This window comes from Populus trichocarpa, chromosome 9 (assembly GCF_000002775.5).
Source record: "Populus trichocarpa isolate Nisqually-1 chromosome 9, P.trichocarpa_v4.1, whole genome shotgun sequence".
NCBI lineage: Eukaryota > Viridiplantae > Streptophyta > Magnoliopsida > Malpighiales > Salicaceae > Populus > Populus trichocarpa.
Window position 1 is genome coordinate 5,318,331 of NC_037293.2, and position 14,502 is coordinate 5,332,832.

General features: G+C 34.4%; 2 protein-coding genes across 7 annotated transcripts; both read right to left on the bottom strand.

Annotated features, from left to right (window-relative positions):
* Positions 1-15: 15 nt before the first annotated feature.
* On the bottom strand, positions 16-5,099 carry LOC7481469 (probable magnesium transporter NIPA3). Of its 2 annotated transcripts, XM_002313337.4 has the most exons (9): positions 4,789-5,096; positions 4,645-4,701; positions 4,137-4,227; positions 3,866-4,026; positions 3,658-3,785; positions 3,023-3,160; positions 1,543-1,635; positions 1,046-1,166; positions 16-920 (listed from the first exon to the last, which is right to left on the bottom strand). In XM_002313337.4, the coding sequence occupies exons 1-9, from the start codon at positions 4,916-4,918 to the stop codon at positions 790-792; spliced, it is 1,050 nt and encodes a 349-aa protein (XP_002313373.2). In that variant the 5' UTR covers positions 4,919-5,096; the 3' UTR covers positions 16-789. The 2 variants fall into 2 exon arrangements, 1 of the variants encoding a protein (XP_002313373.2); XR_002983606.2 differs by lacking the exons at positions 16-920; positions 1,046-1,166 and adding an exon at positions 1,846-1,982 and having other exon boundaries at positions 4,789-5,099.
* A 2,095-nt stretch (positions 5,100-7,194) lies between these two features.
* LOC18102022 (exosome complex component RRP45B) lies at positions 7,195-13,487 on the bottom strand. Of its 5 annotated transcripts, none has more exons than XR_008060061.1 (11): positions 12,992-13,471; positions 12,444-12,653; positions 11,976-12,071; positions 11,681-11,795; positions 10,407-10,487; positions 10,106-10,294; positions 9,625-9,917; positions 8,999-9,057; positions 8,076-8,325; positions 7,891-7,992; positions 7,195-7,794 (listed from the first exon to the last, which is right to left on the bottom strand). XR_008060061.1 is itself a non-coding variant. In XM_052455653.1 (11 exons), exons 2-10 carry the CDS (start codon positions 13,126-13,128, stop codon positions 8,111-8,113), a joined length of 1,395 nt encoding a protein of 464 aa, XP_052311613.1. In that variant the 5' UTR covers positions 13,129-13,151; positions 13,368-13,487; the 3' UTR covers positions 7,195-7,794; positions 8,076-8,110. The 5 variants fall into 5 exon arrangements, 4 of the variants coding, with proteins under 4 accessions (XP_052311613.1, XP_052311614.1, XP_052311615.1 ...); XM_052455653.1 differs by lacking the exon at positions 7,891-7,992 and having other exon boundaries at positions 12,992-13,151; positions 13,368-13,487; XM_052455654.1 differs by lacking the exons at positions 7,891-7,992; positions 10,407-10,487.
* Between the last annotated feature and the right edge of the window lie 1,015 nt (positions 13,488-14,502).

Genomic DNA, 14,502 nt, shown 5'->3' on the forward strand with positions numbered 1-14,502 from the left:
CGTGGGCCAATGGAATCACGTTCAACATTTCGTTTTCACAAATTCTTGCCTTGCTGAAATGTGAAGGATACACATCTCACTCTTTGCTCAATTCTCTGAAAAAATCAATCAATCAATCTACAAGCCTACAAGTAATTGATGAACAGATATTATACTACAAGAATATCTTATTCTGCCTGTTCTCAAAGAATGAAACCTATGGGACAAGGTAAAATAACAAAAGGAACTACCTCAGAGCTCAAGTTTCCAATAAATCAATTGCAGGGCATAGACTCCCTTTAAACCTTTCTTCACAGAAAGAGGTTTCTGGGTCTTCTGATCACTCTCTTTGCACTGCCTTTGACAACTAAAGAAGTTGAATGAGCCACCCTTTACACCAGCAATCTCAAACACGCTGTACAAGTATCAACAAATTACGCATCAACGACCATTCCATAACCCAACAAATGAATGTGTAGAACACTCCGATTCAGTGTTTCCTCATCTCACATCCAAGTGTAATGCACTTGTAGATCACACATGAGAATGAAGACGTACTACTCCAAGGCTATCGAATGATTTCTTCCGTAACTTTGCAGGAAAAAAAATGAAAAAGATGAATTCTCAAGGATTTCTGAGGGCCACAAAACAACCTACTCAAAGTAAATTTGTTCGCTTTCTGTTTGGATGTAACCACAAACTCCGCGGTAACAAAACCATCTCACAGCAATGCTGCCAAAGAACTCGAGATATGGATCATGCATCATATGAAATAACATGAAGCATAAGAGATTTTTTCGTGGAGCAAATCTAGTGCATTTCTTGTCTCTGTAAGCAAACGGCTTCAGCAGGCAACTGGTTTTCCTCGTCATGCTTCATAAATTCTCCATTTCCACTGCAGAGTCGGGCAGATAATGCAGGGGATAAAGATGCATAGCTGCCTGATTTATTTGAACATCCATAGCCACATGAAATTAGTAAAATATACTAAATAATATTACTCATAATTCAAGATTGATTACACTGATTTAGTGGGAATCAAAGAGAAAGAGTCTGAACAAAGCACCTCTAAAGGATGAACTTCTTTCGAAGTCTTTGGTTGTGTGTAGTAGGATGGTCCCTGAGAGAACAACAATGAAGCCACATATTTCTGATATAATGTTTCCCACACTCTGGCCATCCCAATCCTGTTGTAATGTATTTTTACCAATAGATAGTCAAATCAGGATAAAAAACGAAACACTTTACTGTTTGAAATAAGGGTCTGGAGGAGGAAAATGAAATGGTTCTCAAACTAAGCCTAGTGACAGCATCCTCATCCTGATGACTAGGCTTGTCATAGTGAGTGAGGCATAAAAAATCACATGTTAGAATGCAATCAAGACATTTTGTTTATCCTATCTTGCATCAACTTACAAATCCATGCCTCAACAAGCTAAAGCTACATTATTGTTCTTCCAGTGAAATCCAATTAAAATGAAAAGAGCATCAAGCAAAAAATGCACAAAGCAATGAAATACATGCAATTACACAATGTAAGCTTCTACAAGAGAGTAGCAGTACCTTGAACATGATTACACTGGCAAGAATCGTAAGTGACGTGAACATGACATAATAAATGGGGGATACAACTGCAGTATTGAATGTATCAAGCGCCTGAAACACCAAAGGTTGCAGTTTTTCAGCAAATAAGAATTATAGATACAAGATACATTTTAACCATCTTTAGGTTCTAAGAAACCAAAAAATATATGCAGCACAAATGAACGTAAAAATAAAAAGAAAAGTTGCAATTTTGGGAAAAAAAACAATTTGATAGTTTCTTTTTCTGGCTTCAGTAGCATCATTCCTTCCCAACCACCATACCTCTGAAAGAACTATACACAGAAGGTGCCTTAATAGCTATGGCCTAAGGCGTTATCTAGTACTTCACCTAAGCAGTGTTTTCTAGGTCAATGGGATGTTGATAGCGACACCCTCTTGAGACAAAATTATTCAGTTTCCTGCAAAACACTTGATCAATTTCAGAACTTTTTTATAACTTGATTACTTATTGCATTTAATATCAGGTCACCCAACATCATATCAAATGCATGGTTCGGCTTGACAACTCATTTTCTAGCAATCCTAAAACGCAAAATCTATTTTTGGTTGTCCCCCCCCCCCCCCCCCCCCCCCAATCTCATTTCTGTTTGTGAAATGTTAGTGAAACTATGACTACCAATCAGCTATATTTGACCTTATCATGTATCCTGGTTGAAAATAAAGGTAAAGGAGGTCGGATTAGCCCACAATCTTGTGCATTCCACTTGGAGATAAGGCTGAAATAGATTGGATTAGGATAACTTTGGAGAAAGACATAATAGAGTGAGAATCAGGAGAGAAAATGGAATGTAACAAATGGGCTTGTAGTTCGATGGCACTCTCACAAGCAAGAGGAGTGAGATTCAGAGTTCAAGTCTCACCTTTGTCAATTCATCACCAATCACCAAAACAAGAGAAAATCATGATAGAACAGTGAAAGAATAGAATTGGTAGCATTTTTATAATAGACAGTATAGGGATTTGCATAAATTTTAATGGGCATGTTGATGGCAGCAATCTAAATTCCATTTTAACTTTTTAGAAGGAAAAGGTGTAAAAATGAAACTGCACTTGTGACAGAGAACTTTTCTCTAATTCACTAAATTATACGTGTAGAATTGGAAGAATGTCAAATATTCTAGACAGTAACTTGCTGCCAAGTAAAATGAAGTCAAAATGTGCACTGGGTCATGCCATATGTCCAACAGCAAGTCGAATTCATCGCACATGCCAGCTTAACCTTCTGGAGGGATTTAAGCACAATATCAGAAAAGCAAGCAATGCAGAACATGGAGAAAAGACACCAAAAAGTAAGCAATACAGAACATAGAAGATCAAGGAGAAAAGGAGAACAGTGCAAGAAAGAGGGAACATGATTTATGCAGAAGCAAACTTTTGGAAATATAAGCACGTTGAGCTTATTCGTATAAACAAAAAGCAATATTTCTACATTTCTAACCTTGTTTAGATAATTCATTTGCGTGATGACACATGTGGCCACAATAAACACAAAGAACCATGTCTCTGGGTAGAGCAATTGGTTGTTTCCTTCAAATGTTAATTTAAGTGCAGTTCCAAGGGCCTTAACACTCATCACCTGCACATGATGAAGACAAAACATATTATGAAAATAAAAAATGACAAAAGGAAGAGGGGTTTACTCATTTCTTCCATCCCAGTAGAAGAGGAGAAATAGTAAAGCAATTGAATTGCCCCAAGCTCCATTACATAAACATGCAACATCACTAAGGGAAATACTTTCCACCTTATGTTGGCCAAGAAAAGCATAGATAACATTTTTATCAGTCACTTCTCTTGAGAGATCTGGTTAACAATTACCACAGGAAAGTTCACTGCACATAATTAAAATTTTAGTCATTGAAAAAGTGAATTTTCGCAACCATTGAAGGATTGTAGAACTTTTTAACTTCAAAATGCATGAAACTTCATCTCCATCAATACAGAATGGTTTTTTATTAAGTTATTTTATCTTTTAAAACTGATTGAATGAAAAAAAAAAAAATTGTATCTACATTCATAACTTTGGTCTTACAATTAAAAATCAAAGTAACGTTGCTGGTTCAGATGATTTACCGAAAGTGAACCCATCAATGAACAGATGCCGGTGAACACTAACACATTCGAGTGCCCGCATTGTGGAGCAAAATGGAAGATCAGAATGAAAACCAACACAATCACTGAGGCCACGTAAAGCAAAAAAGCTGCAGCAGATGGTAAAATGGTATATAAAAAAGAACCATTTCAATAAAAGAAAGATGCGCATGTGAAGGTGCAAACTAACCTGGTTGAGTTGCCATACTACATATCTCCTGAACAGACGTTATAGGGTGCTCCTGTGGTGCATGGATTACGATTACAACAGAACCAGCAATGCACATCACACAACCCAAGATCCCTAGCTGGTGCAGCTTCTCATTCAAGATAAACTGCGCCAACACAGCGCTACACACCATGAAAAAAGAAATTAAAACACAAGAAATGTGGTTAAGAAGAGATTTAATATAAAAATTCCAAAAATTTAGCATGCAATACGAACTTAATAAGAGATATACCTGACAATGATACTCAATGCACCAAGAGGGGTAACGAGAACTGCTGGAGCAAATGCGTACGCAACAAAGTTTGCAACCTCTCCAATAATCACTATATGAGAAACCAGACAACAAGAGATATTCTACAAACAATCAGTGAATAATCAGATGGTCATTACTAATCATAATTCGCGTACTCTAACCAACTACCACTCCTCAATTTGACTAGAACAAGAAAACTTAATCAATTCCTTAAGTTACCAAACGAAAAAAGATATCAACTGAAAGAAAAAATCTTATTAACATTAAGCTGACCAATGTAAGAACCTTAATTCAAAGACAATATGAATCATTAAATTTCACAATTAAATCAAAAGAATCACAAGATACAACCAACTTATAAATAACAAAAGTAAAACATCCATTCATTTACATAGAATAGAGCAAATGGAAATTCTGACACAAGAAATATATCAAATTTTCCCAAAACCAAAAGAAGAATCATTGACATAGAAAAAGGACAACTTACTCGTGATCATGCCCAACCACCATAGTGGCTCTAAGAGATATGAGAACCCACCAATACCTACAAAAATCCCACAATCCAAACCAGACCCATTTCACAAAACCAAAATCTCATTTCAAAAAACCGAAAAAAGAAAAGGTTTTTTACCAGCCCTGACACCAGAAGCTGCTGCAGCTCTTCTAAGGCCTTTCTTTTTTATAATGAAACTGGCACCAATAAATAGACTTGACATCAAAGCCAGAATGAACCCTTTTAGATTGTCTTCGGAGAAACCCATTTGAAGGCTGAATCTCTCTCTCTTCTTTGTTTTTTAAGCTGATGCTCGTTTTCTTCTCTTCATCCGCCAATCAATCATTGATTGCGTTGCCTTTCCTCGTATCGTTACCAGTTTTTGTTAATGGAATATGCTGCTCTGTTTTTTTTGTTTGCTAAGAATTTTGATATGTCGTATCTAATTAAGTTCGGATTCATGATTACATTTTAATTTATAATATTTTATAAATTATAAATTTAATTTATTTATTTATTTATTAAAATTTAAAGTTAGATTTTTTATAAATTTACAAATATTTACGAGATGAGCTTATATTACTAATTTTATGGCTTTGTATTTAAAAACATATTTATGAATATAAGTAACATGACATCTCTAATATTAGATCTAAATTTAATCTCTTATATTACCATTAAATTTTAATTACATATCTTTTATTTTTAAAGAGACAAACCCTTTAACCCTTTGTTATTACATTAAATAAATTTAATGAAAAACTCACTAACAAAAATTTTAAAATTAAAACATGCCTAAGTAATAATAAAAACAAATGTTGAATCAACAAACTATTAAATATAAAAATAAAAATAAAAATAAAAGCCGGATCTTGACATGTGGACATGTGGACATGCCACATATGCAAAGGACTTGTTGTTTGTCAATCAAAACATGCCAGATGTAAAGATTATATAAAATGAGATAGGTATCTTATGCCCTGTATTAATATTAAAATAAAAAATAAATAAACATCGATGAAGCTTCGAGGAGAGAGAGAACTATAAAAACAAATAGCTAAAAACCTTGAAAAAAAATTCTTATAATATATTTGTTTTATTTTATTGTTTTTGTTTAGAATAATTAAAAGTCTGTATTGTAAGCTTCAATTATTTAAGAGGTACATTAAATATTTGTTGACGAGAAGTCCATGTCAAATCAATCCTTGTCAAAGCCGCTTAAATTATTTAAAAGTCTACTATAATACAATAATTGAATTAATCATCATTTACACCCTTATTGTTTTTTTCCACCAAACCCTTCACTAATAAAATGATGAAATCATGTAATAAAAATTTACAATATTTCTTTAAATTTAACATGCATCGAGAATATAGAGTATATTTTTCTATAATGATAACTTGTTTTTTTTTAATTTATTTTGGTATTGTTTGTTTTTGCGTTTCAAAAGCGCTTTTGAAATAATTTGAAATTTTTTTATTTGTTTTGCTTTAAATTAATATTTTTTTATATTTTTAAATCATTTTGATGTGCTGATGTTAAAAATATTTTTTTTTAAAATAAAAAAAACATTATTTTAATATATTTACAAGTGAAAAAAAACTTTAAAAAGTAACCGCAATCACACTCCCAAACACGTCAGCCAAATATACATGTGTGGATTGAAATAAGTGCAATATAAAATACACTTTGAGCTAATAATGAAATAATTTTAATTGTTAATATTTTAATGCACATCCCTTAAAATTCGAATCAATAAGCATTATTTACGAATATCTGATTTATTACTGTCCCTGTTTAAATACAATAAAAATAATACAAATAAAACAACTTGAATCAATTAGCATAATTATTACCATATGATAAAAGATTTGCTTATATTATAGATAATTGCCTATCAAAATAATCAAACTACCCAAGACATTACAGGAGCATTGCTAAATAAAAGATGCTGACAAGTTTACAAGAAATTAAACATACAATTAAAATTCTGTATTTGCAATGACTTTTATCTTAAAGAAGCAACGATATACTTATCTAATTTGAGATTTTGAGAGTATTTAAAAACACGATTGAAATCAATATTTTTTTAAAAAATTATTTAAAATTAAATATTTTCAAATTATTTTAATATACTAGTATAAAAAATAATTATTTTTTAAAAAATATATATTATTTTAATACATTTCCTAATAAAAAAAATACTTTTAAACTACTACCACACCCTCAAACACCCCGTCTAACAAGTGTGGTGTGTGTAAAGACGATAATCAAACAAGTGCACACAATAGGAGTGCCTTGAATTGATATAAATACCAATCCCTGCAATTTGTGGTGGAAAACAAATTATCTTTGGATGTAGGTTGGGTGCGTCGGCTTGTCCTGAAGCCGGGAGTCTCATCTGCATGAAACAGCAGAGCATTTCCCCATGCATCGGTGCATGGAATTAAGAAAAATAACAGCAGTGACGTAAGAGATTATTAGCATGCAATGCATTTTGAAAAGAATTAATCAATCACACGAGAACAAAATGCGCAAGGAAATGAAATGAAATGATAAATATATAGCAGTGAGACTTGCATAATCCTGATATCAGATTTTGCACCAGGCATGGTTGAATAGATGCTTCGTTTCCTATTCTTGTGTTGCTTGAAACAAAGAAAATGCCAACTCCTAATAGAGTGATACTAACCAATCGACAGCAAAGACTTGACTGATCAAAAAAACACACTTCTCTGAAGAGGAGAATTACAATTTGAATTCATTCCCTCTCACTAACTATCTCCTCGAACATCGTAAGAAACAGCATATGGCGTCAAAGCAAAGCACCACTGCCATGAAAATAGCATCTCTAAAAAGTTTAACCTATCTAAACTTCCAAAAGGAGGGGCAGATAAAGGGCAACTTTAAGCAGCACAAGCAAAGTGGGTGACAAACCATGCAGCCAACACGTGTAAATCCATTAGCAAGAGACAATCATTAAGAGAGTTCAGAGTAGTCTCTTTCTGGTCTCCACTTCAGTATATCCTGGCCACTGCTGGTTCATTCTTTTCTTTCACTGTTGAATATGAAGTTGAATTTTCCAACACCAGTTACCCTTCATTGTAATAAAGGGGGACTTGAAGGAAGCATGTGTCAAAGATCTGAAAAGGATCGACAATCAGTACCATGAAAATTTCAAGGTGATAATCGACTTCATTAAATGACAGAATGGACCCAATTTGTCAGGAGAAACCTACACACGATATAGCACTGATATTCCACTCATTTGAGATGGTGTAAGAAAAGAAAGAAGGCAGGCCTCTCTCTATTTGAGTGCTATACAGGGCGGTGACATGGAGCTTCCATGACAAATGAAACCAAAAGGAGTTCATTAAAACGATAAGCAAATGGATCATGTTCCCCAAAGACTTCACTGGCATACCTGCAAGGTAGATGTTTTTCTGCTCAGAATTTCATCTAACTTCCTTTCATGCTGGGAGAAGCTCTCTTTCTCCTCTTGTTCTTGGGCTTCACAGCATCCTTCAATGTTTTCTCTCCATTTGTTTGCAGTGCAGTTCCAGATGTATCTGTAGCTAAAGTTGCTTGTTTAATATCTTCGGTTGGTTTCTCTGGATCAGTTTTGGGACTATTTTCCTCGCTTCCTTTTTGTTTCACGTGCCGTGTTGATACTCCTGCATATTTCACACACGACACAAATCACAAATAAGGTATGTTGCATTGGCACAAAAAATACTTGAAAAAAGTCTATCAGGTTGCCCTTTCGAAGAAATATACACATTCAGAATGCATATATGGGTTCATTATCCATTATTTCACCAAAATGATGATTAAAGCACCTTGTATACAGACAGAAGGTCTGTGGCCACCATAAGATGTATTAAATCAATCTATGATAACTGCACCCTGTTTTATGGAATACTACTGCTACTCTACTCTCCCACAAATGCCCAGGCATAATATATTATTAATTCACATAAAATGCTACCAGTCAGAATAAAGAAGGTTAACTTTCTTGCCATGGAACAACAGCATAGCAGGAGATCTGCAGCCTCTTTGTCAACTTACTCATGAAGCTCCAACTACCTATTCTGTACCTTTTGAAGAAAAAATAAGATTTGTTTCTCTGTGAAATTTATTTAAGAGTTGCCTCCCATAAAAAAAGAACAGTTTGAAGTCTGCGTTAATTCTCTTTGATGGGGGGAGTTTTGCTTCAGAGTTTATACAGTATTACTTATCGAGTGAACTAAGAACCTCGCAGGTGCAAAATGAGTGAAATTATTTACAAGCAGGAGAGAAGCAAAGGTAATTTCTTGTACTTTTAAGAAAAATGTACAAGTTGCATACCACGTGAGGCTAGAGAGGCTTTCAGGGAATCAGGATCAACGACCTTCAAATAAGGATCCCTGAGGAGAGGAAAAAAAAAGATTTGCATCACTTTTTAAAAGTAATCACGCAAAAAATAGGAAAAGAATCAAGTTGAAAATTTCTTAAACCAAATAGATTAGAGTTTCCAAAGCACAAGAACAAGAAGAGAGGCCTATTATAATTCTATAGAATTTCTAATTACCGCAAATCCAGGTGAGTTAATAACTAACCAGCTTATGAGATATTTAATTAGATGCCAGTTCCACAGCTCTCACTCTCTCTTTGCATTAGTCATAATCATACAGACTTGAATCCATCACAAAGAGCAATAAACTAATATTAAAGTATATAGCAGAGAAATGGTCTGGAAACTAATGTTATTAAATTGCTTTAGGGTCAAGAGATCATTCTCAGGTAATCAAATTCATGATTCAGAAAACTTTCTTCTATCTTCAACGAACTAAGCTCATTCATGATTCAGAAAACTTTCTTCTATCTTCAACGAACTAAGCTCATGATTATGATTTTAACGATGGATGCAAAATCTTCTTTTGGAAGAGCAAGTTAGCACTTCAAAAAAACATTGGAGAGTGCTAGCACCATACCAGCTTGATGGACCCCCAAGAAAATTCATAGCATTGCCCTGTCCTCGACCTGTTCCACCTAGTTTAGATGGTTTGATATCACCATCATTGTCATTACCTCTACCACTGCAGGTTTCATCAGGTACCAACTTTAATCTCTCCATATGATGCCTTGACAACTCACTACCTTCCACCTGCTCAATGGTTTTATTTTGCTCTGTTACATCAAGAGCAGCTACACTAACATTGCCAGCACCAGAAGTAGGGTGGCGCTTGATCTTGCGTAATGCTCTCTCTGTGTTGTATGCTTCAACCTAAATCAATTCACACAATAAAATTAGTTTTGGAGCAAAAGACAATCCCATGGCCACGTGTTTCTAGAAGCAGCAAACTGACAAAGGTAAAGGAAAATAATAGATTGCATTAAAAGAGCATGCATATTTGGCATTGGAAAAGAAATGGCACCTCAACATTCAAAAACAATTCTAGAGAAGAAACTCACTGCATTTTTTATCTTCTTTGTTATGGATTCAGCACTCAAAGAAGCAAGTTGCAAACAATGCATAATAGCACTCTGTGGCACACCCTCCCCTCCAGGTTTCTGAATTGCACAAATGTCACCATTCGCATTAACCGTTACAGTCATTCTTCCACCCATAACAGCCTCCTCACTTTGGGTAGGATCAACAACCTACATAGCACAAGTTCAGATTAAAAGAACTGGGTGATGAGCTTTTCAAGCTCAACATCAATATGCATCGGGAGTGGACACAAAAAAAGAATTGTAGTATAAATCTGCCCACCATTTTGCCCTCACCACCGAAAAATGCAAAAGTTATTGCTATAGGGAGATGGTGGACTATCAAAGGAAGCGGCTCTCTTTCCTGTCACAATGCAATGGATAACAATCAGCTTAACAATATGAAAAATGCAATTGGCTAAAGTTGATAAAACATCAAAAAGTCTGACATGTAACTGCCACAACAATATCATCACAGCCTATAACATTTACTGGGAGAAGAAACAGGCAAGGTTTCTAACAAGGACCTCTGAATCTCCAGTTCAAAGTAACTGGTCCATTTTTTTTATGTGGACAAATTCAAGATGTAGATCATGGAATATGGCTACTTCTGAAGTTATAAAGTTTTCCTCTGTCTGTGACTTTCCAGAGACCTTATTAAAGAGTGTTGTGTTAGGATCTTATTCTGAAGGTAAACAGTCTATTTAAAATACAATGCCTGGGCACAACTTCCACACAAACAATTGCTCTTAACACCAGTGATGAAAGCTTTCAACTACTTCTAATAAGCCGATGATATCGTTATTTCTATGAAGTAAATACACACAGCTGTAATGCACGATGATGGTGAAAACAGTTCTGGCAAGCACACCCTGTTTTACCCTTATTCTAAACAAGACACAATTCAATCTAAATTTCTACTTCCAAGTTCAAATTTTAGGAAACTTCATGGACATTAAGCAACTTTAAGGGAATAATTTTGGTCCAGCATGGCATCATGAACCACAGTTTCTAGGATTATCATTTTGTTAAGGCCTAATACCACATTACCTTGCATGGAACACAATGAGTTAAACAAGTTGAATTATTAGGTGTACAATTAGTCAAATGAACTTATATAAAGAGGCAAAAATTCTTTACAAACTCTATCCCGTACATTATGATGAAACCATTCTCCACTCCCATACCACAGTTATCCAATTAATCTGATACATGAGTAATTTTCACCGCTACTGTCAGACTTATAGAATGCATATGAGATTGGAAAGCACTGATCATCTGAGTTGTGTATAACAGCAACCAGAATGATGGCTAGACAAAGAAGGATAGTCAACTTGAAAAGGTCTCAAGTGTGACATGATAAACAAAATAAGTTCAATACTTCTATTTTCTGATTGTTTGAGGTATCAATTGATATAAAGTACGACTCCAATAAGGGTACATTTTACAAGCCAAGTTGGTTCTTAAAGGTAAAAACACAGAACTAAGAAAATGCTTCCTTGGTTGATATCCAAGCTTCCATTACAAGTAAATAATTAAAAGCATTAATTAGCCAACCTCTGGTGGATGTACTATCACTTCTTGACCATCTTCACCTCCTAAAGTGCATTCTGGTCTTCTAAACGTTAAGAGAGAGGCTAAGGCAGCAATATTGGCAGCATCAACAAGATTTCTGTTTGCAGAATAGATGAGTGAGTATTAGTCACATAATAACTATTTACCATTAGTAAAAGAAGAAATAAAGAAAAAAATATGCAGGAGATCTTAATGAGAGAAATTTCTACTTAAAATAATTAGCTTAAGAACATACATAAAAGGCAGAAAACTAAACAACAAAATTAACATAGCTTACCCCCCATTGTCTAAGATATGAAGGTCAATACGAATGGCCCACACTAACTTCCCGGCAAGAACACAAAGCGATTCTGTATCCACAGCCCTGCTCTCCCTGAAAGGTCACTTAATATTTAATCAAAGTTGAACTATATTATAAATCTGTATTCTTTTGAAGGACTAGCATAGGTTTCATATGCAGTGCTGACACTTTCTAAGAAGGCCCTGACATGGTATCCCTCAAGGGAGAAAAAAAGTGTAAAAAAGAAAAACCAAATTTACTCCATCCAAAACAATTTGGCATCATTAATGTCATATTCACATATGATTGTGAACATTCATGTGAACACGCATATACACACATGTTTGTACAAATACAGTATTCTTAGGGAAACATTCCATGCTAAAACTGAACAGCAAAGAAAAACATCGAGCCAGTAAACATAAGAGATTATGCTAAAAAGATATAAGTAAAGACACTAATCACCTTAGACCACGATCAACTATACGGCCCAACTCCACTGCAGATTCCCCAGGGCGGCCTGGTTCGAATGAAGGATCAGCCATCGGAGAGAACTCGGTAAAAATAGAAAGTGTCCCTTCATTCTGTCGGTCTTGATAAGGCTGAACTAATTGACCTGTCACAAAACCCATTACATGAGTCTGTCCTAGCTGCACCTCTGATGATCCATCTTCTCTGCAAATTTACCATGACCAAAATACCATTCAATCAACCCCAATCCCAATATACATTAACAATCAACCATAAACTCTCCAATCTTCAAAAACAAAACCAAACAATGGCAAGACACTAGCAATTATGACACAATAACAACTCATCAAAGGAACCCCGTTATTCTTTTCCTCTTGCAACTCCTATGCATCATTTAAACCAAAAGTACATCAACTTTTATATAGCAAAAAACAGGTATAACAATACGGTAAAATGTGTAAAACCAAAAAGGAGAGCTTGAAAGATGAAACATAACTGGAAAACAAAAGAAATACAAGAAAAGGTACTAAAAAACAACTCGCCTTCCAAACTTGATGGTAATTTTGCGATACTCAAGAGGATTACGACCATCAATTCTAAGGTTTGAAGCCAAGGCAGTCTCTATGAATTTCTTCTCGTTCAATGTTAATCTCCATGTATTCGCTAATCTTCCATCCATTGTATTCTATGCTTTCTCAAATTCTACTTTCAAGTTAAACCCAAAAGGTGGAAAAAAAAGGGAAGAAAAGGCTTTAGCTTCTCTCAAGCACTAGAACAAACAGTTTGCAGACAAAAAACTAACGAAACTAAGGAAATGGGAGATCAATAATTATTATAGAGTTAAGAGAAATGGGTTTTGCAAATAAAGAACAAAAATTTGAAGCTGAAAAAATATAAAGAGTAATTGCTACAAGTTACTTGGTGTTTGTTTTGTTACTTGAGAGAGCGAAGGGCTCCGTAGAGTTGGAGCTCGGAGTTTGCTGAATTTCGACCACCCTAAAACCCTAACGTTTTTTCGAGTCTGCTGTCCTCTCGAGTTACAAATAGGCGGGGCTAGGCTTATGGTCCATTGGGCCTTCTCTGTTTCGGTGCTCGCACAAACTGACCCGATTATCAGCTCATATTGGTTCCATTCAATCAACGGATCACTTGTGATCATAAAAAAAAGATAAAATTATTAGGTACATTAAATTTCTTTTGTAGTTAAATTTTGGGGTTAACATTAAAATGATTTATTACTCCATTGGATTGAAACGAGGATGTCGTTTTAAAGATTATTCCTTAAAATACTTAGTTTTAATTAATATAAAAAAGAATTAAAATCTCTTGAGAGAGTATTGTAATCTTTCACCGGAATAATATAAGTAATTTTTTTCCCTCCATAATAAAAAAAAACTTAAAATAGATCTATAAGGGCATTAAGGTCTTTTCACGATACTCATTTATTATTATTAAATAAAATAAAAATAAATATATAGTTTTCTCATTTTATTTACATAATAAAACGACTAAAATATTTTTATAAAAATAATAAATATTTGGCTATTATAATTGAAGTCTCGGGGGCACTTTGATGTTTGTATAAATATAAAAAATGATGAATGATTCAAATGTATAGTGAAAATACAAAAATACCCTTTGAAAATTAAGCTTAAGATCAAAGGGTGTTTTCAACTTTTCACAGTAATTTTTTATAATTACAAAACTAACTCAAGAGCAATTCTATATTTGGCTAGACAAAATAAAAAGATGGGAGCGTGTGTATAACACCTAGGGGTGCGTGGAAGTCACCAGCCCCACCATCTCCCAACGTTCAAAATACCTTTCCATCATGTTATTGAAAGCGTTGTTGTGTCTTATTGTTATTGGTGCGACATGTGTCTTCGTTAGTGGTTCATATCCGGTGCTAATGGCCTTCTTTTTTTCCTTCCTCTCTTTCTCCTCTAAAAACAAATTATAACTTGACCTCTTGGTTGTCGAGATTTCAACTTCAATTCTTATTTTTTTGACTTTTAGTTTTTGGTATTGACCTTTTTATAAAGGTTTTATTTGT

Coding starts and splice junctions, on each gene's coding strand:
- LOC7481469 (XM_002313337.4), bottom strand. CDS start 4,918: ATGGGTTTCTCCGAAGACAATCTAAAAGGGTTCATTCTGGCTTTGATG. Junction 4,027..4,136: donor GCATTGAGTATCATTGTCAG/GTATATCTCTTA, acceptor CATGGTGTGTAG/CGCTGTGTTGGCGCAGTTTA. Junction 3,161..3,657: donor CATTGATGGGTTCACTTTCG/GTAAATCATCTG, acceptor CATCATGTGCAG/GTGATGAGTGTTAAGGCCCT.
- LOC18102022 (XM_052455653.1), bottom strand. CDS start 13,128: ATGGATGGAAGATTAGCGAATACATGGAGATTAACATTGAACGAGAAG. Junction 12,654..12,991: donor ATTACCATCAAGTTTGGAAG/GCGAGTTGTTTT, acceptor GTAAATTTGCAG/AGAAGATGGATCATCAGAGG. Junction 12,072..12,443: donor ATAGTTGATCGTGGTCTAAG/GTGATTAGTGTC, acceptor GTGACCTTTCAG/GGAGAGCAGGGCTGTGGATA.